The 18,242-nt window shown below is 43.4% G+C and overlaps 1 protein-coding gene across 1 annotated transcript in view; it reads left to right on the top strand.

The window, feature by feature from the left end:
• The window catches only part of PRORP (protein only RNase P catalytic subunit), a 50,447-nt gene that overhangs the window by 11,755 nt on the left and 20,450 nt on the right, over positions 1-18,242 (top strand). The window contains exon 5 of the mRNA XM_081861733.1: positions 6,062-6,169. Within this exon, the coding sequence (XP_081717859.1) occupies positions 6,062-6,169 (108 nt within the window). The remainder of the gene's footprint in view (positions 1-6,061; positions 6,170-18,242) is intronic.

The following is an 18,242-nucleotide window of genomic DNA, read 5'->3' as shown; positions in this document are numbered from 1 at the left end:
TTTTGAGTCAGGGATTGTTTTTGCTTTGTGTTGTGTTGTTTTCTTTGGAAAGCTACGCAAGATTGAAAATTTAAATCAATCAATCAATCTGCCTGAAAGGAAGGAAGTGTATATGTATATGTATATGTATATGTATATGTATATGTATATGTATATGTATATGTATATGTATATGTATATGTATATGTACAGTGGTACCTCGGGTTACATACGCTTCAGGTTACATACGCTTCAGGTTACAGACTTCGCTAACCCAGAAATAGTACCTCGGGTTAAGAACTTTGCTTCAGGATGAGAACAGAAATCGCGTGGCAGCAGCAGCAGAGGAAGGCCCCATTAGCTAAAGTGGTGCTTCAGGTTAAGAACAGTTTCAGTTTAAGAATGGACCTCCGAAACGAATTAAGTACCTAACCCCAGGTACCACTGTATATGTATGGACATGGGTGGTACTGTGGTCTAAACCACTGAGGTTTGAATCCATGTCATGGGACGAGCTCTCATTGCTCTGCCCCGGCTTCTGCCAATATAGCATTTCGAAAGCACACTTGTGCAAGTAGATAAATAGGTACCACTGTGGCAGGAAGATAAATGGCGTTTCCGTGCGCTCTGGCACTTGTCACGGTCTTCCATTGCACCAGAAGCAGTTTAGTCATGCTGTCCACATGACCTGGAAAGCTGTTTGTGGACAAACGCCGGCTCCCTTGGCCTGAAAAGCACCCCATAATCACCTTTGACTGGACTCAACCATCCATGGGTCCTTTACCTTTTACCTATGTATATGTATTTATAGATATAATTTTAATGTGTGGCTCAAGAAACTTGAGCTTCAATGGCAGTAGTAGAATCATAGAATTGTCAAATTGGAAGGGACCACGCAGGTCATCTAGTCCAACCCCCTTCAATGCAGCATTTTTTTGCCCAAGTTGGGGCTCAAACCCACAACCCTGAGATTAAGAGTCTCATACTCTACCGACTGAGCCATCCCAGTAGTAGAAAGAGAGTTCTTCATGAAAAGAGTCGTTATTAATGAAATTGGCTGCCACAAGATATGGCGGCAGCTACATACGCACAGGTGGGATAAATTTTATGGGGGATAGGTCTGTCCAACAGAGAAATAAAACCTCCATTATCAGGAGCAGTATGCCACTGAATTCCCATTGCTGAGTGGCAAACTGTAGGGAAGGCCTGTGTCCTTCTTTCCAGGAGGATATGACTGGCCACTGTTGGGAGTGAAATGCTGGACTAGATCAGCCTTTTGTCTGGGTCAGTAGGACTGTTCTTATGCACATGCATCTATAATTAGCAGGCCACTAAAGGGAGAGAACCTATGGGTATGTTATGTTGGTGGGTTGCTCCTCGGGGTCCCTGCCAACTCTATGATTCTATAATTTGATGGTTGCTAAAAGTGAATCATTATTTTGAGTAATTATTTGGCTTATGCTACATATTTTGGGAATTTACCATGGTTAGAAATGGCTGGAGTTTTTAACACAAAGCTGGGGCTTTTCTGGAAGGGATTTGTTGTGGGAACAGCTTAAGTCTTAGCCTTGATAATAGAATGTTTGTTTTGAGGCAAGTATTGGATGTTTGGGGAGATTCCATTTCTCACTAATAATAGCTCTTGCAGCAGCTGCCTGAGATCAGATGTAGATAGAGAAAGGCATCTGTTCCGTTAATGTTTTATTATTATTATTAAGGCATATTTGCACGTATCCTTGCCCAAATTATATGTTATGATGTAGTGACTGAGATGCCTGCAGTCTCAAGAGGTTGTGTCAGTGACGTTGCTCTTAATTTTAACTTATTTTAATAGGAAAAGCAGTATTTGCTACCGCACAGGGCCTTTTAACTGAAATAACTTCCTGATTGTAGGCTTATTAAAAGACGTAAAGAATGCTGGACAACAGGGGAAACTTCACTGAGCTGTTCAGGAATTAGCGTGGTATCCATTTAAGACTGAATTTTTCAGTTCCTGTGTAACATAATTTCTAAATCTTCCTGCTGCTGGGAACTGATGTGCATGCTTACTGTGGAAAATGACTTAAAACCCTTGTTTCAAAGAAACATTGATGTAAAAAAACCCCTAGAATACTAGCTCCCTGAAATGCAACTTCAATTCCCATATCTCAAGAAACGTATAAATTACTGTTTCCATTATGGCAGAGAAGGCTGCTGGCTCTTCCTGGGCTTGAGAGGATAAGTAGTTTTATGGACGCCGTTATGGAACGGTTGGTTACTAATTTTTCGTACTCAGTGAGGTGATCTGCCTTTGTGATCAGGTGGATGCACACGACGCCCTTTCTCGTGAAGCCACAGTGAGTCACTGAAGACACATGGCTGGCATTCCCCTCCCTAATCAGTCACACAGTGATCCAACTCAGGTATTTTTCTTTCTGAAACCAGCTTGTGAAACCAAATATAAATGAATGGATGATTGATGCCTGTGGAATCTTTCTTTTGTGCCACCATGTGCGTTAGAGAAGCATCGGTAAAGACATCAGAGATACCACTGCTGTACGCTCTCTCACTTCCTCTGAGCTCAATAGAGTCCGACTGAGACCAGCAAGCAGAGTTTCCAGGTAGACAGCTGGAATCATGCCTTAATCGCTGTCCTTTCCGGATATTTGTTGTTTACTTGTTACTCTTAGTGGAAGTCATCAATGCACCAGTGCACACCTCTGGTCAACTGACTCTTCGAAGCTACTCAGTCAGCCCTATTACTTATCACAAGAAGGAAATAACTAGATGAATTTGACTGTAATGGTAGCTAATTATCACCTTTCAGCCATTTGTTAGTTAGCCAAAGAGCTGCAGTGACAGTTTAATGATTCATTAACTCAATTCTATTTCCACCCCACCCCCCCTTCTCATCTCATTGTTCGGCTCAAGCTCTAATTTCATTTCACTTAATTAATTTCAGTCTAATTTGGTTGAGTGGTGTTTGGAGAGAGAAAAAGTTCACAGAAAAATTTAATTTCCTGCTTCTGAAGGATGTGCCAAAATATTTCTACCAAGAGATTGAGCCTGTAAAAAAATCACTCTTCGATGCTGTATTCATAGGGAAACTTTTTAAGGCCTAAATCTGTTGGATTCCACTTCACATTGCATCACATGCTTAACAGCTGCTGGTCATGATGGCTATAATACGCCACTTCCAGGATCCAAGGCCACATCCTTCTGAATGGTTGCTGGGAAACAGCAGTGCCCTCATGTCTTGTTTGTTCTTAAGCACTTTTAAACTAGCTTTGCAAACTGAATGAAAATGCTGTTCGGGTAGCTAAAGTATGTGGGAGTCTTCCTTTCATTTTTGGGTTGTCATTTTGGAGCAATACATCACTTAACCTCCTAACGGCTATCTTTCCCCACATGGAGCTGTCACCTCACCTTGCATACCACAAGCTCCATTTTTAGTTCATTTTTTCTGCTCATAGCATACCCAGGTTCCTACCCAATTGCCTTCTTCCTCTCACTCTCCCCTTTTGTGGTCCCCATGTGACCTCCTCTTGGCCTTTCACAAGAGGCAGTTTAGAAAGCTGGCAAAGTAATTATATTATTGATGCGTTCATGTTATAAGTTTGCAAAGGCCCTTTTACAGACGACACTCTTGCATGTAATATAATCCTACATAAAAACCAGCATGGACATGCAGCATTTCCAACATAAGTAAAATCAGTACTGATTTAAAAAATATGAAAGGTGCAAAGCAGAGCTTATAAAAGCCAATTGGCTCATGGAAATCCTCCAAATTAAGCAAGCCTTAGCAGGCCATAATGAGGGGGCCACAACCAACCAACCAAAAGAAAAAAGGCCAGGTTCTCATACTTGAGGTTGTACAGTTTGAGAAACTTGGGAATAGGCCCACTCAGATGACCTGAGCTACTAGCAGAGTTTATAGGGGAAGTGGTTTTCATATGTCTCAGAAGTGGCACTGATGGGGGAAATTCTGTACAGGGTTACAGCTGGTGCAAGAGCGAGAAACTTGCAAACACCGACTGATTAGATATTTTTTGGTAGAATGGTTGGCAATACTATTGGGGTCAGAATGGGAAGTGTTTATGGTGCATCTGCAGGGCTTGTCCCTAGGTGTAAACTTATTGGTAACAAGCCATAACAGATTCCCCTGAGGGGGGCGGGAAAGAAAGTATTAGCATGTCAGTTTTGCTTTCCTTTTGTGCTGCAGAAGTGTCTAGGGTAATTAGAAGGCTTTGGTGATATGCGTGAGTTGACAGGGTTCATTTCGGGAAATGCACCTGCAATAACCCCTGAGAGGCAGTTTGAGTAACAAAAGCAATAGGGAGTTCCCAGAAGACTTGCTGTCAGGTATTTTGAAAAAAAAAAAGAAGCAGCAAGAACAGGATTCGAAATGTAGGTTTTAAAAACGTAACGTGGAGGTAGTGACTAATGTCGGTGACTAATGTCAAACGTTGGAACAAAGTGCACTGTCACATGTATTATTGATAAGACTGGGAGAACTGGGTTTTCTCAAGATCTGCTGGTTGCTGGTAGGGCAAAAATGAAAAGAAAACCCTAGCCACCCAAAATAGTTTGCTTTGCCATCCTGCAATTCTCAGTTGATTTCAGTAGTTTTACTTCATCTGCATCCTACCTGATTGAAAGTGGAACTGTAGGTTGCAATTTAGATACACTTGCTTGGGAGTTAGTGCCAGTGAATTCATTGGGGTTTACTTCTGAGCAGACATGTATAGGATTGTATTGTTACCCCCACTCTGTCCATTTGGGCCTATTTTGTGTTCTTTGATTCTTTGCACACTGGTGAACTTTCCCCTTCAAAATCATGCGTGTAAATCAAAATGTCCTTTTGTTTTAGGTAATTGAATGAGAAGCCAAAAGAGCTCGGGGTTTTTTGTCCTAGGAGTGCAGCATAGCTTGATCATCTTGTTAACTACATGTTGAGCACCATTGGTACTATTTTGCTCACTAAAATAATTTATGCACAGCAAAAGGTTTGGATAATTACTTCAGACTCCTCTGTGAAGTTCAGTCCTCTGACTTTACTGCTTCCCTGTCCTGCAATACACCTAGCCCAAAACACGCTCCTGTATTTCCACAGCCTCCAGACCTTCCTGCCCATGCCCTGTGTGATGTTCCTTTTTCTATGCTTTCATTTTGGATTGTGCTTTCTTCTACAGCGACTGCAAAAGAACTGGTAGAGGAAGTTGTTGTTTCTTGGTTGCCCACTAAGAGGCAGCTGCTACTTGCTTTGAGAGAGGTTTTACTCAGATTACCAGGAATTGAGAGGGGTTTGGAAAACCACAGTTTCCCAGTTTCATTTCTGCAAACTCTGGAAGTAATGAATTAAAACAGCACGCATGGATAACTCAACCCAAAGTGGATTGCTGACATCGCTCAGAGTAGTTTTTCAGATATGTCTGTACCACTTCATGGAGTTCTAAAAATGATTTGATAAGCTCGATTGGCACCTCCATCCTAAATATGGCAGAAATTAGTTCATAAACCTTATGTTTAGGCCTAAAGAGAACAAATAAGCTGTGTAGCTACTGCAGGTGTAAAAAATAAAATTTCCAGGATATGTTCCTATCAACTGTTTAGAGTTGGGGCTAATGTGTACTCAGTAATTAAAAAAAAAATCAATTCTGTGCTCTGGTATCCTTGTATTGTGCCAAGAAAAGTGGATTTCTGAAACTTATATGCAAATTAGCATACATTAATTATCAGTTTTTTATATAGACTTAGATATATAAATTAATATAGATATATATAAATAAAAATAGATAAATAAATAAATATGCAGGCTGTAGAAGTTCTCAATTTATGACTTCTGAATCTTCATAATATATTGCCCATATACATTGAAGCTTATCATTGCAAGTATAAGGACTAGAAACTTACCTGCAGTAAAAAGAGCAATAAAAGATAGCTTGGTTGCTGAATTCTGTGCCCATTACCAATTTATTTTCTTTCATTGAATATATAAAATCTGGTTGAAAAAAACAAAAATAGCAGGGTATATAATAAGTCAGTTACGTTTCATTGTTGCTTTTCTTTCAACTTCTTACCCTCTCTCTATCTTTTTTTTTAGGAACTTGAAGAATTTCAGACATTCGTGAATCAGTGTCCCCCTTTTGATATTGTGATTGATGGACTCAACGTTAGCAGAGTTTACAACAAAGCTGTTCCATCTCAAACTGTAAGTACCATTCTATCTCTTAAATAACTGTGTGTGTGTAATAGCTATTTTACCGCTTCAAATCATGGTTTAACATTCTGGCTTTTCCTGGAGCCATCGACCATAGTTTCTCATTTTGTCCTAACTGAGAAACTCTGGTTAACTGAAGGTTTGTTTGTTTACTTCCTAGTGTTTAGGAAGCAGGGAAAGGGGCTGCATTTGCTGCCATAAGGCTCTTTCACACCCTCTTATTATGCTGAAATATGATAACTTGGACATGGCCAGCATGTTAGAATCCATGCACAGAAAGCTTACGCCATTATTTATAGAGGACCCCCATTCTAAGTAAAATGTTCAGGGAAATGTTAAAGGGATACCAGGGATGAGAACCTGTAGGAAAAGAATGAATTGACTGCAGACAAGAGTGAGAGAGGTGTTTCCAGATAGGCACAGCCCACTTGCGCACTGTGCTGATCATTGCCACTTCCAACAGGTATCCCCATGCATACAATCAAAGTTTAGTGTGAAATCTGTCATGAGAAGCAGCCACTGGGATGGGAGGAATTCAAGGTCTCCTCTTGACATCAGTTTAGTTAGTGATTGGGCACAAAAAAAAGAAGCACCTCAGAGGTGAGGTACCTTTTTAAAATCATGAGTGTCTAGAGTTCTTGTTGCCACTTTTTTTGCATAGTGGATGCTGTCCCTCTAGCTCCATACAGTCTTTGGACTAAAACATCCATTGCCATGGGAATTGCTTTTTTAGCTTGTGGTTGTTTGACAGGGTGATCTCTTACCAGCTTTTGACAGAAATCGTACAGCTTTTGCATCTGGCAGAGTATTAACTGAGGCTGGGGTGGTGCACAAAAGCCTTATCAGAAACATGGCGTAATGGTCTTGCTATTACTCTCCTTAACCCTGTAACGTATCTTTCCTGGTTTTTTCATATCTGTGGCTAAGTCACTAACTATTGGCTGGTGGAAGCAGGGATTTACTTGTTGTCGTGTACTGGTAAGTTGAACAAGTTTTGCAGAAGGTGCAGTGAGAACTCAGTATCGTTTCTGATAACTGGCAGCTCAGCCCTGGTTTAAGGAGAAGAAGCTCAGAGTTGATATGAGGAACAGTGGTGAGCCAGTATAGAAACATGCAGTACGTCAATGCAAATCCAAGACATGTGCCAGTTTGTGTCATTGATTGCATACTCACTCGCTGGATCATCATCTTGTTGTGTTGAATGGGCTTTCATGTTCCTGTGACCCTTGTGAGTGAAGCTGTCAGGAGACTCGTACTCCCAGCAGGGTCACCCAAGGCAGTAAGGTCAAAGGGGAGGAGCTAGACAAAGAATGATCCAAAAAGTCCTCAACGGCAGAACAGGTGGAAGATAACAGGCAGTATGTTACAGCGGCTGTGAAGGTGGATGAAGGCTGCAGCTGATAAGAATCTACTGGTCATTGTGATTACTCATATCATTGGAATAGAGCCTTACTGCGAAGACTGTGCGTTGGTCAGCGTGCACTGATCTACACACATAAAACAAATTCACGCACAGGTGCCTTCCAAAAACCCATCCCAAATCCAAACACCGTGTTTATGAAGGACAATCTTACTTGGCTGCAAGTGATCGCCAAAAAAGAAGAAGATTGGTTGCATACATCCCCATGTGAAAAAACACCCTACCAGGGTGTTTCCCCCACCTTGGTTTCAGTTTTGGCAGCTGGATCATTGGGCATCAGGACTAGGGACGTACCTTGGGGTTGGTCAGGCTGGTGCCTGCCAAGGGCACAGGCTCAGAGGTGCGTGAAAAACCACGCCTTTTCCACTCTTTCCAAATCGGGCATGCGCTCCCTGGGCCACTGTTCCGCTGCTCTGGGCACCAGGTTTGCAGGATCCTTTGCCAAGGGTGCAAAGGAGCCTAGATATACCTCCAGTCAGGACTATATGAATACACAATGTAAGAACCGAATCACATGGCATGTTCTACATGCAAAGGGGCTACATTCCGAGATTAACTTCTGTGTGCACCCCCTCCCCCAACACAACATGTAGTCAACATTTGGGGTTGATAATAATCGTGGCAAAAATGATAATTTTAGCAGGCGTATGTAACTGAAGAGGAATACAGCCCAGCAAAAAGGAAGCTATGTACTGTTCTGACTAGAAAAGAAAATCCCTGGTGTCTTCTGCAGAAGCTGCAAAATCATTGTGGTAATCTAACACAACATCCTGTTAGGTCTCCAGATATGTCGCTTTTAAGTTAAACAAAAGTAATCTCTCACAGGCCTTTAATTTCCACATGAAATACTCCAATCAGAACGAGGATAAGGGGAAAGCATCCTCACCCCACATTTGTACCGGTTGTTGTTGTAAAAAATTTCTTCTAAGTCTGGAATTGTCAAGCAAACGCATGTAGGAGTTGAGCGGAATAATAGGAAGGAGATTCTAGATGTGTGTGAAGGAACAAAAGAAACAATCTTATCAGACACATCGATGGAATTCCCAGTTTGGAATGGGAGCACTTTTAAAGCATGTTATGAGGTAAAACAAAAAGTGTACACACTGTTCTCTTACATGTCCAAGCTAAAGGAAGTGTGGTGTTATCTAGGAGTCATCACTGTTAATCAGATACTGTGTGTTTTTGTTTTGTTAAACAAATAATTCTGAAAACTCTGAAAGGTCAGTGTCAAAACTTAAGCTACTCCCGCAGGGCCAGGCTAAGTTTGTGGGCAGCCATACCTGATTTCCACACCTGGAGGGTATGTTCTCTAGCTTGGGGTCCCTGAGTTCAGTGGCTTGAGCTGGGCAAACTGGAAGCCGGTGGCTGAATTGTGACAAGCGGAAGGGACTGCTCCACCATCAGAGCAAAGGCAGATGGTCTGACTGATCCCCACTTGCACCTGGTGACAACCGTGAGATCGAAGCATACAAGATCCGCAGTAGATCTCTGCCCTTGGGCTTCTGCATTCAGGCCCCAGAGTACCCAACAAGCTATCGCACAGGCTGCTGTGATGTAAATGTGAATCACAGAATTATAGACTCATAGAGTTGGAAGGGACCCATTGGGTCATCTAGTCCAACCCTCCCCCGCAATGCAGGAATATGCACCCATGTGGGGATCAGACCCGTGACCTTGGCATTATCAACACCATGCTCTAACCAGCTGAGCTAACTGGCATGTAATTTGTCTTCAGTAACCAGCCGACGAGACGCTGCCACGGGGGAAGTGAGGAAAAGAGGAACTTCTAGATTAAGTGCCTGCAAGGCAGCATTGGTGGGCTTCACTGTCAGCCTGAACTTTGAGTCCTTTCCTTCCCCTTGTTACTTGCAGTCGCCCAAAAGCTGCACCATTGTAGTCTCCCAGGAGGAATGCAGGGGCTTTCTGCTCCACCCCTGCTTCTGTTGTTGCAAGGATATGGTGGGAAATGCCAGGGATCCCATTTCTATTTTTCCTAAGCATTAGGGAGGCTTTCTGGTGCAACACTTCCTCCTCTTCCTGTCTTCCTTGCTCTGAGTTTAGAATTGTTCCTCGCTTTCGGGCAGGGGGCGGGGGCGGTGCACCCAGAAAGAGGAGAGAGAATGAAGGACTGATATTATGGTGTCTATGTAACACAACGTAAAAACACTCTTTGCTGAGATTAAAACAGACTAAAAGACCTGGGTGGAAATACAAAATACACACAAGGCAAACCTGAACAAAAGGCCACCTTGAGATGTGTATCAGAGGCACGTGATCCTGTATTCTCACTTTACATGTTTCGGGGCTGATACTGGAGGCATTTAAAACCAGCTCTAGAGCTGAGACATGACTTGATAAGCAAACAATTCTGAATAATTCCCATGGGAGTCTGACACCGAGGGATCTGAACAAAAATGCAGCGCAGGAAAATAGCGTGTGGCTGTGTGTTTGGCAATTTCAAGACATCAGGCAATTTTAGGCCTTGTATTGTAACACAGAGAGCTTGCCTTTATTTAATAAGTGGCACACAACTGTAGCAGAAGGGAATAAAGTGGTACCTCGGGTTAAGAACTTAATTCATTCTGGAGGTCTGTTCTTAACCTGAAACTGTTCTTAAACTGAAGCACCACTTTAGCTAATGGGGCCTCCCGCTGCCGCCGCTGCATGATTTCTGTTCTCATCCTGAAGCAAAGTTCTTAACCCGAGGTACTGTTTCTGGGTTAGCGGAGTCTGTAACCTGAAGCGTATGTAACCTGAAGCGTATGTAACCCGAGGTACCACTGTATTGTGAAGTGATGCTGAGAAGGAAGAAAACTGATAGGTGGGAACTGTGTGTATGCGGAACCAAAATGTGCTACCTTGGGGAGGAGGGGGGAGACCTCAAACCTGGTGAGCAAATGCAATCTTCCAGGTCTCTCTGTCTGGCCTTTCCTCAGGCCACCCCCCCTCCTTCCATGCCACGCTCTTCACTGATTCTGCTCTACCCATTCTTTGAGCGCTGTTTGCCTGGCTGGAATGTGTCCTTGAACCATGCTGATGGCTCTTGCTTGCTTGTACAGAGAGTGTAGAAAAGTCTGAATTGTGCGTGATTTGAATGTAGGATATTGCACAAAGCCTCCACACACTTTTTTTTCTGGCCCTGCCCATCACTGCTATGTGGCTCCCAGAAGCTTGGTTGTGAGGAAATCTGGCCCTTGGGCTGAAAAAGATTCCACTGGGAGCCAGTGTGGTGTAGTGGTTAAGAGCGGTGGACTCGTAATCTGGGGAACCGGGTTCGCGTCTCCGCTCCTCTGCATGCAGCTGCTGGGTGACCTTGGGCCAGTCACACTTCTCTGAAGTCTCTCAGCCTTACTCACCTCACAGAGTGTTTGTTGTGGGGGAGGAAGGAAAAGGAGAATGTTAGCCGCTTTGAGACTCCTGAAGGGGAGTGGTAAGGCGGGATATCAAATCCAAACTCTTCTTCTTCTTCCCCAACCCTGCCTCAACACTAAGTCTAGGGCTGGTGTAAAGTAGCACCACTGAGGTACAGGAAAGAGCATTAGGATGAGCCCCACCTCTGGGTTGTGCATATCCCTGCTACAACCTTTTTTCAGCCATTCAGGCTGAAACTTGGCTGGCAAAGTATATTGGGGGAGTTCCATCGGGGCTATCTGTTTTGGGAGTTGCATTTCTGCTGTGGTTTCCACCCAAACCTATTGCACCTCAGCTGCCTAATCTTCCATTTAGGGTTGTCTCACATCAGCAATTGCCATGTTGCATTAGAGGGTTCAATAATTTTGCCTTGCAGTGCAAAAGTGGGCAGGGAAAAAACCTTCCAGAAGTAAAGGGTAAATGAGGGACGGGAGGCGGGGATGAAGGAAACGTTCAGATTGATTGCACACTCATCCCTATTGTGTTTTGAAATTTAGGAAAATTAGATGCGTAATGTAAAGGTGTCCTGCGGTAACTCAAATATTTCTGTAATGCGTATGTAGGTGGTAGGCAATTGTAGGTCATAAAGCACATTTTGAGTCATGTTTTTTGAACAGCTTTTCTTTTGTGAAGCGTTTGCACTATTTGTAGATGCAGGCTGAAGGCTGAAGAAATGAATGCTTCCCCACACAAGCCAATTTTCTGCTTACAGGGAAAATTCATCAGGGGAGGGTTTCTTCTGACTGTGCTACTTTTCAGCTTGCTAGGAGAGTTTTTGCTTTAGGCAGGGGAGCATTCAGAATGTGTGAAGTGGAACAGTTCACTCTGCAGTGCCCGCCCACTCCCAATTCTGCTGCTTGGCCTACACTCAGGAGAAAGTGGGTGAAACGCATAATCTGCTTATGTCAAGCTTATTTTCTAGGTCACATGAGGCTCAAACTAGACATAATAGTGGCTGATGCAGGTCTACTGAAATCAAGTACTGTATAAGTCAAGCAGGGGGAATCCAGGGACTCATTCTTAGATGGTGATAGGCAAAGTGAGTGAGAGGGTTCCCATAGTCTGTTGCCCAAACTCATTTCCCCCCTACACTTAGGCTCTAATACCAGAACTGTGCCCAGTTGGGAGGGAAATTCATTTGGAGGGGGATGGCTGGGGAGAAAGCTGCAGACCTTTGCTTGCGTTTCTAACAGGGCAAGTTAGAAATAGGATGGGTGTCTTTGCAGTAGGAAGGTAGTTTTGGAGGCCTTGTTGGAAGCTCCGAGGTTGAGCCACAGCACGATCATGTCCTGTTCCTAGTGTATGTTCCCATTTGAAGCAGTGTTCCAAATTAGCCAGGCGTGTTTTGCAACTAGCATGTTTCCAATTGCGACTACAGTGGTACCTCGGGTTATGTACTTAATTCGTTCCGGAGGTCCATTCTTAACCTGAAACTGTTCTTAACCTGAAACACCACTTTAGCTTATGGGGCCTCCTGCTGCTGCTGCACCGCCAGAGCCCAATTTCTGTTCTTATCCTGAAGCAAAGTTCTTAACCTGAAGCACTATTTCTGGGTTAGCGGAGTGTGTAAGCTGACATGTATGTAACCTGAAGCGTATGTAACCCGAGGTACCACTGTATATGGAGATCTCTGGATGTCAGGTTTGCAACTGACATCTCCCATCTGGCTGGCCTCGCTAGCTTTCTTATGCCGGTAAGCAGAAGAGCTTATTTAGTGCATTTATATCCCACATTTTTCTCCAAGGAGTACATGGTTCACTTCCCCTCCTTAGTTAATTCCTACAATGACCCTGTGAGGTAGGTGAAGAGGCTGTGACTGGCCCATGGTCACCCAGTGAGCTTCATGACTGAGTGGGGATTTCAACCCTGATCTTTCAGGTCCTAGTCCGGCACTCTAACCACTACACCACACTGGCTAGAGTACCTCTGCTATGGGGCAGTTATATGAATTAAGTAGGGAAATAAGTATGGGCAAAGCAAAATGTCACTTAGAGAAGTATTTCTAAAATATTTCCCTGGAATCTTGAATTTGTTTTATTCTAGATTTTTTTTTTTTTAATGAGTTGTAAACCACTTTGAGATGTATTCTTTAAAATATAAACTGGTATGGAAATGAAATTAATAAGACTAAGAATAAACTCCATGGGGGGGAGGGGGGAATAGTGTCTAAACATACTTTAACCCAGGTTTAAGGTTCCATTTAGCAATTAACTTATATATCTGAGTTTCTAATACCGATTTGAAGACTGAAGACATTGTTTAGGGCAATGTAGTTCAGTAACAGAACACCTGCTTTGCATGCAGAAGGCCCCAAGTTCAATCCTTTGCATATCCTGGTAAGACTGGGAGGGAAACCCCATCTGACATTCTGCAGAACTGCTGCCAGTTACTGTAGAAATAACGGATGGACCAATGGTTTGACATGGTATCAGGCAGCTTCTTGTGTTTTGTAATGTTTGGCCGTGCTGTAGAGAGTATTTAATGCTTGCCATAGAACAGACTTGCCTCAGTTGCTCAATATGTATTGGTGGTTGCTACAGCAACCGAAATGTGTTCCCACTTGTACTGTACACAGCGAGTTTCTTCCTGGTTTGCTCAGGGAATCTTTCTAAAACATGACGCACACTGCATCAGGTTGTCTTACCTTCTTCTCTTTCTCCTCAGATGAGAAGTTCATTTTTTCTAAATCTCTCATCTTTAATCCTTTATGCAATCTCCCATTCTGTGTCAACTCTTCCTAGTGCAGCCTTTTTGCCTTCTAACAGTCAACCTGTCATGAAATTATCACCTAAGACAGAAACTAGTTACGTAAGTCCAGATCTGGTTTGTTCTTGATAATACTGAGAAGCAGGAGGGGTCGTGGAAAGAGCCAGGTTAGTGTAGTGGTTGAAGTGTTGGGCTAGGACCTGGAAGACCAGAGATCAAATTGCCACTCAGCCACGAAGCTCATTGGGTGACCTTCGGCCAGTTATTTACTTTCAACTTAGCCTACCTCATAGGGTTGTTGTGAGGATAAAATGGGAGGGAGGAAAACTATGCATGCCACCTTGAGCTCCTTGGAGGAAAGGTGATATAAATCATAGAACTGGAAGGGACCCCAGGTTTCATGTAATCCAACCCCCTGCAATGCAGGAATCTCAGCTAAAGCATCCATGACAGATGGCCATCCAACCTCTGCTTAAAAACCTCCAAGGAAGGAGAGTCCACCACCTCCTGAGGAAGACTGTTCTACATAAAAATATAAATATAGCGAAGTGTGGGACAATAATAAAATCCAATAGGAAATTCCCTTTGGTTTTGTTTGTTTATCTAACAGGTTTCACTTCTCCTTCCTACTTCCTATGGAGGAAATAGTTACGTTCAAATGTGAAACTTAATGCTCTTGATTTGAGTAGCCCTTAACTTCCTCTGAAGACTATCGAGCAGCCTTCACCTATCTGGTGCTCTCCAGATGTTTTGGACTACAACTCCATCAGCTGCTGGCTGGGACTGATGGTAGTTGTAAGTCCAAAACATCTGGCTGGCCAAGCTCAGAGGCATTACACAGAAGATCCACAGTTCTTTAGGTCTAAAAACAGAAGTAGGCAACCTAAGGCCCGTGGGCCGGATGTGGCCCCATCGCCTTCTCAATCCGGCCCACGGATGGTCCGGGAATCAGCACATTTTTACATGAGTAGAACATGTCCTTTTATTTAAAATGCATTCCTGGGTTATTTGTGGGGCTTGCCTGGTGTCAAATACCTTGACAGGATCTTTGCTATGAGGCTTCCATCCTTTGAAGACCGTGTACCCTGTGGCTTTTCCTGAAAAAAATACTAGCTTAAGTGTCCAGCTTGGTACATAGCTGCCTGCAGTGAGTGTAATGATTTCAGTGGAACGAACATGTTGGCACAAAAGCAAGTATTTAGAATAGGAAATCCCTTTTTAGTGGGAAAGTTGTATTTACATTTCTCTTTTGCATCAGTAGTTCTTCTGTGTCACCTAAAACGTCACTCTAATATCTCTGAATTGTGTAAATGCTCAGGGAATTGTCGTGGTGAGTCACTGTTGAATGTGATTCCTATAGCAACCTATTTTATGTTGGGTGTGTGTATTTAAGCTGAGAGTTCAAGGAACAAAACTAAGTATCACCTTGAGAAATATTTGGAATTTGAAGGATTCACATTTTTTTTTAGGTGATGATGATTTTTAGGTGTGTTAAATTCTTCCTTTGGTATTTTTATGTTTTATCTAGGTCACTACTCACATACTGGGCATATTGAATTCATACATAGAAATGCCTTTAAATTTTGCCGGTTCGTGTTTAAACAGAGAATCTCTTTTTAAATGTCTTCGTATAAAGCTGTTTGGTCTCAGATTAATTTGTTTTATTACCATCCATGTACATTGAGATAGGAAACTTTTTCAGCCTGAGGGTCATAATTCTTCATGGGGCTGGGCAACAGCCTTCTGGGTAGTCTGGGTGGGGCAAAGCCAGAAGCAAAACTGGGGAGAGCAATGGATGCAATTTTATTTTTTTTGTATAATAGCAACACGTCTGAGGTTTTTACACCTACTCACTGCCCTCCCTCCCCTGCTCCCACCTGCCTTATTTCCGTTTTCCATCCATGCAAGAACTATGCATTGTCACAGGTCAAATACCCACTCCAGCCAGATAAAAGCACTCCAGGAAATTGTGACACTGGACTGGTGAGGGACCTAGGAAGCGTTCCAAGGCTAGATAGAAAAGCCTGGAAGACCGCATTTGGCCTCCAGGCCGCATCTGGCCCCCAGTTCCCTTGTTTTGCAAATAATGAGAGGACGGATCCCTGCCCCAAGTGGTTTACAGTGTAGAAATTAACACAGAGCTGGGAGGGGCAGGGACAAAAAGAGGAGAAGCTGCAATAATTGCATACTCTTATAGCTTAACCTAAGAATGTGCATGTTCTCAGAATTTTAAGGGTGGATTTGAAAGAAGTTAGAGGCACCATGGAGACATTCTTGCAGGCAGTTTCATCTATAAAGGAACAAGATTGGTTGGAGGAATAAAATGTTGGGGTAGAGAGACAGAGCTGGATCTCATCAACACACAAGAGTTACTCAAAGCCATGAGGTCATCTAGCTGTCCTTTGGGAGCACTTAAAATTGGGTAGCTACAGGTGAGCATCCATGCCTCTTAGCTGGTTGCTCAAAGTACACCTGCATCCACAAAGGAACTTTGTGGGGTTTGCATATCTTTCTTCTTCTTTGGTGTTTGGATTTACAACAGCTGGTTACATAAGAGCCTGGGTGTGGTGTTTGCACTTTCACTGATAACAACAGTGCATGTTGGGTAGGTTGTTCTGTAGATTAATATCCCTCTTTAAAACACAATGTACTTGTAAGTAAGCTCTATTGATAAAGATCACTGCCTAAGAATAGGGGTGGCTAAACATTTCTGACCCGAGGGCCTCATTTGCCCTTGGCCAGCCCTTCAGAGGCCACTTGCGAGCAGTTAGTGCAGTTTGGGCATGCACACTCTAGCATGCAAACACGTAGGCAGGCACAGATACAGGCGATGGCCACCTCCTCAGCTGTTCTGTGCAGATCGGCAGAGGAGTGGCTTATCTCCCCTGCTCTGCTCATCAAATGATTGATCTGATGACCAGGGGAGGGGCAATTTGCACCTCCAGCAAGGCACTGAGATCCACCTACTTCCATTTTTCTTTTTTTCACTGCTACCAATATCATTGGCAACTCAGGGGGGCAGATTGCAGGGTGTGTGTTAGTAGTGGTAGGCCCTGCTGGCCTAAGATACCAAATGCACTAAAATTGATACGGAGTTGTCTTGACAGGTATCCTCATGATGTGGTTTGTTACTCTAGAGATTATAGGGCGGTTATCAATTTAGGGAAACATTTTTCTGTGTTAGTTTGCCTGCAGAGGTCCAGCAGGCAGGCAGGCAGGCAGACACTCTGTTTGCTGCAGAGGATCCTGGTGCATTAACCATGCCCATTGAGCTGCACCATCAGCACATGTATACAGGCAATTCCTCATGGGCGTGCGATTGGTGCTGACGCATGGACCATTTTTGGCACCATAAGGGGGACAGAACAAACATGGCCTTCAGCACACCACGTGCTCCACTGTAGCTGCAGAAGGAGGTTGGTATTGGTTGGCAAAGTAGGTGGTTTCTTAAGAACTCTCCAGAAGGCACATTTTCCTTCCATTTTGTGCCAGTGGCAGTACAGTGGTCCCTGGACCGTAACAGCTGCCAGTAACAACATGCAAAGGCTGAAATTTTTGTTCTTGGCAACCCTTCTCATGAACATATAGTGTGTTTCAAGTCTTTGTGCCTCATTGTGAGGAAGGCATGGCTACTGCCAAAACTTAAGTTGAATAAATATATTTTGACTTTTTAAAATAGCTGACTCAGGACACAGATTTCAGCTTTTCTGATCAATATAGCTTGTTTGATGTCTTCTTTCTAGCTGCTTAGTTCCTGCTTGATAATATTTTTTTGGTAATTGGTCCCTAGATAGATACAGTGGTGCCCCGCAAGACGAATGCCTCGCAAGACGAGAAACTTGCTTGACGAAAGGGTTTTCCGTTTTTCGAGGTGCTTCGCAAGACAAATTTCCCTATGGGCTTGCTTCGCAAGACGAAACCGCTAATAGCCGCTAAGCCACTAATAGCCGTGCTTCACAAGACGAAAAAACCGCAAGACGAAGCAACTCGCGGAACGAATTAATTTCGTCTTGCGAGGCACCACTGTATTGGGTGACATCCTATTTAGTGCAGACTGCCTCTCATATAATGTATATTCGCCTGCTTTTCAGCCCTCTGTCTCCTCAACCAATCCAGTGCCGTGTGTGTGTGTGTGTGTGTGTGTGTGTGTGTGTGTGTGTTGGGGGACTAGAGTGAGGAGAAGCAGGAAAGCACAATTCCTTTTCATCAGGAAATGCTCACTGTGCTGAAGGATAGCTGCCATTGGATGTCACCCTTTATAAGGGATTTTTGAACTGAATTCCCTTTCTGCTGTTCTACTTCATGAGGTTATCACGTTCATCTTGCATAACTTCTGCATACTTTTCTGCACATTTCGCCAGCACGCTCCTACTTCCTTCCCCAGGAACGCCGGTAAAAAGAATGAATAAAATATATTTCCTGGTTGAAGGCAGAGAGACTTTACCAATTGCATCTCTCGCAGCTGGATTGTTTTAGGTTAATTTTCATCTTTGCCACTTTATCATGATGTACTAAAATTCGAATGAA

The sequence above is a fragment of the Podarcis erhardii genome (genome assembly GCF_964252035.2).
Source record: "Podarcis erhardii genome assembly, chromosome: 1".
In the NCBI taxonomy this organism is placed as follows: Eukaryota; Metazoa; Chordata; class Lepidosauria; order Squamata; family Lacertidae; genus Podarcis; species Podarcis erhardii.
This window is presented reverse-complemented; position numbering and strand designations above follow the sequence as displayed.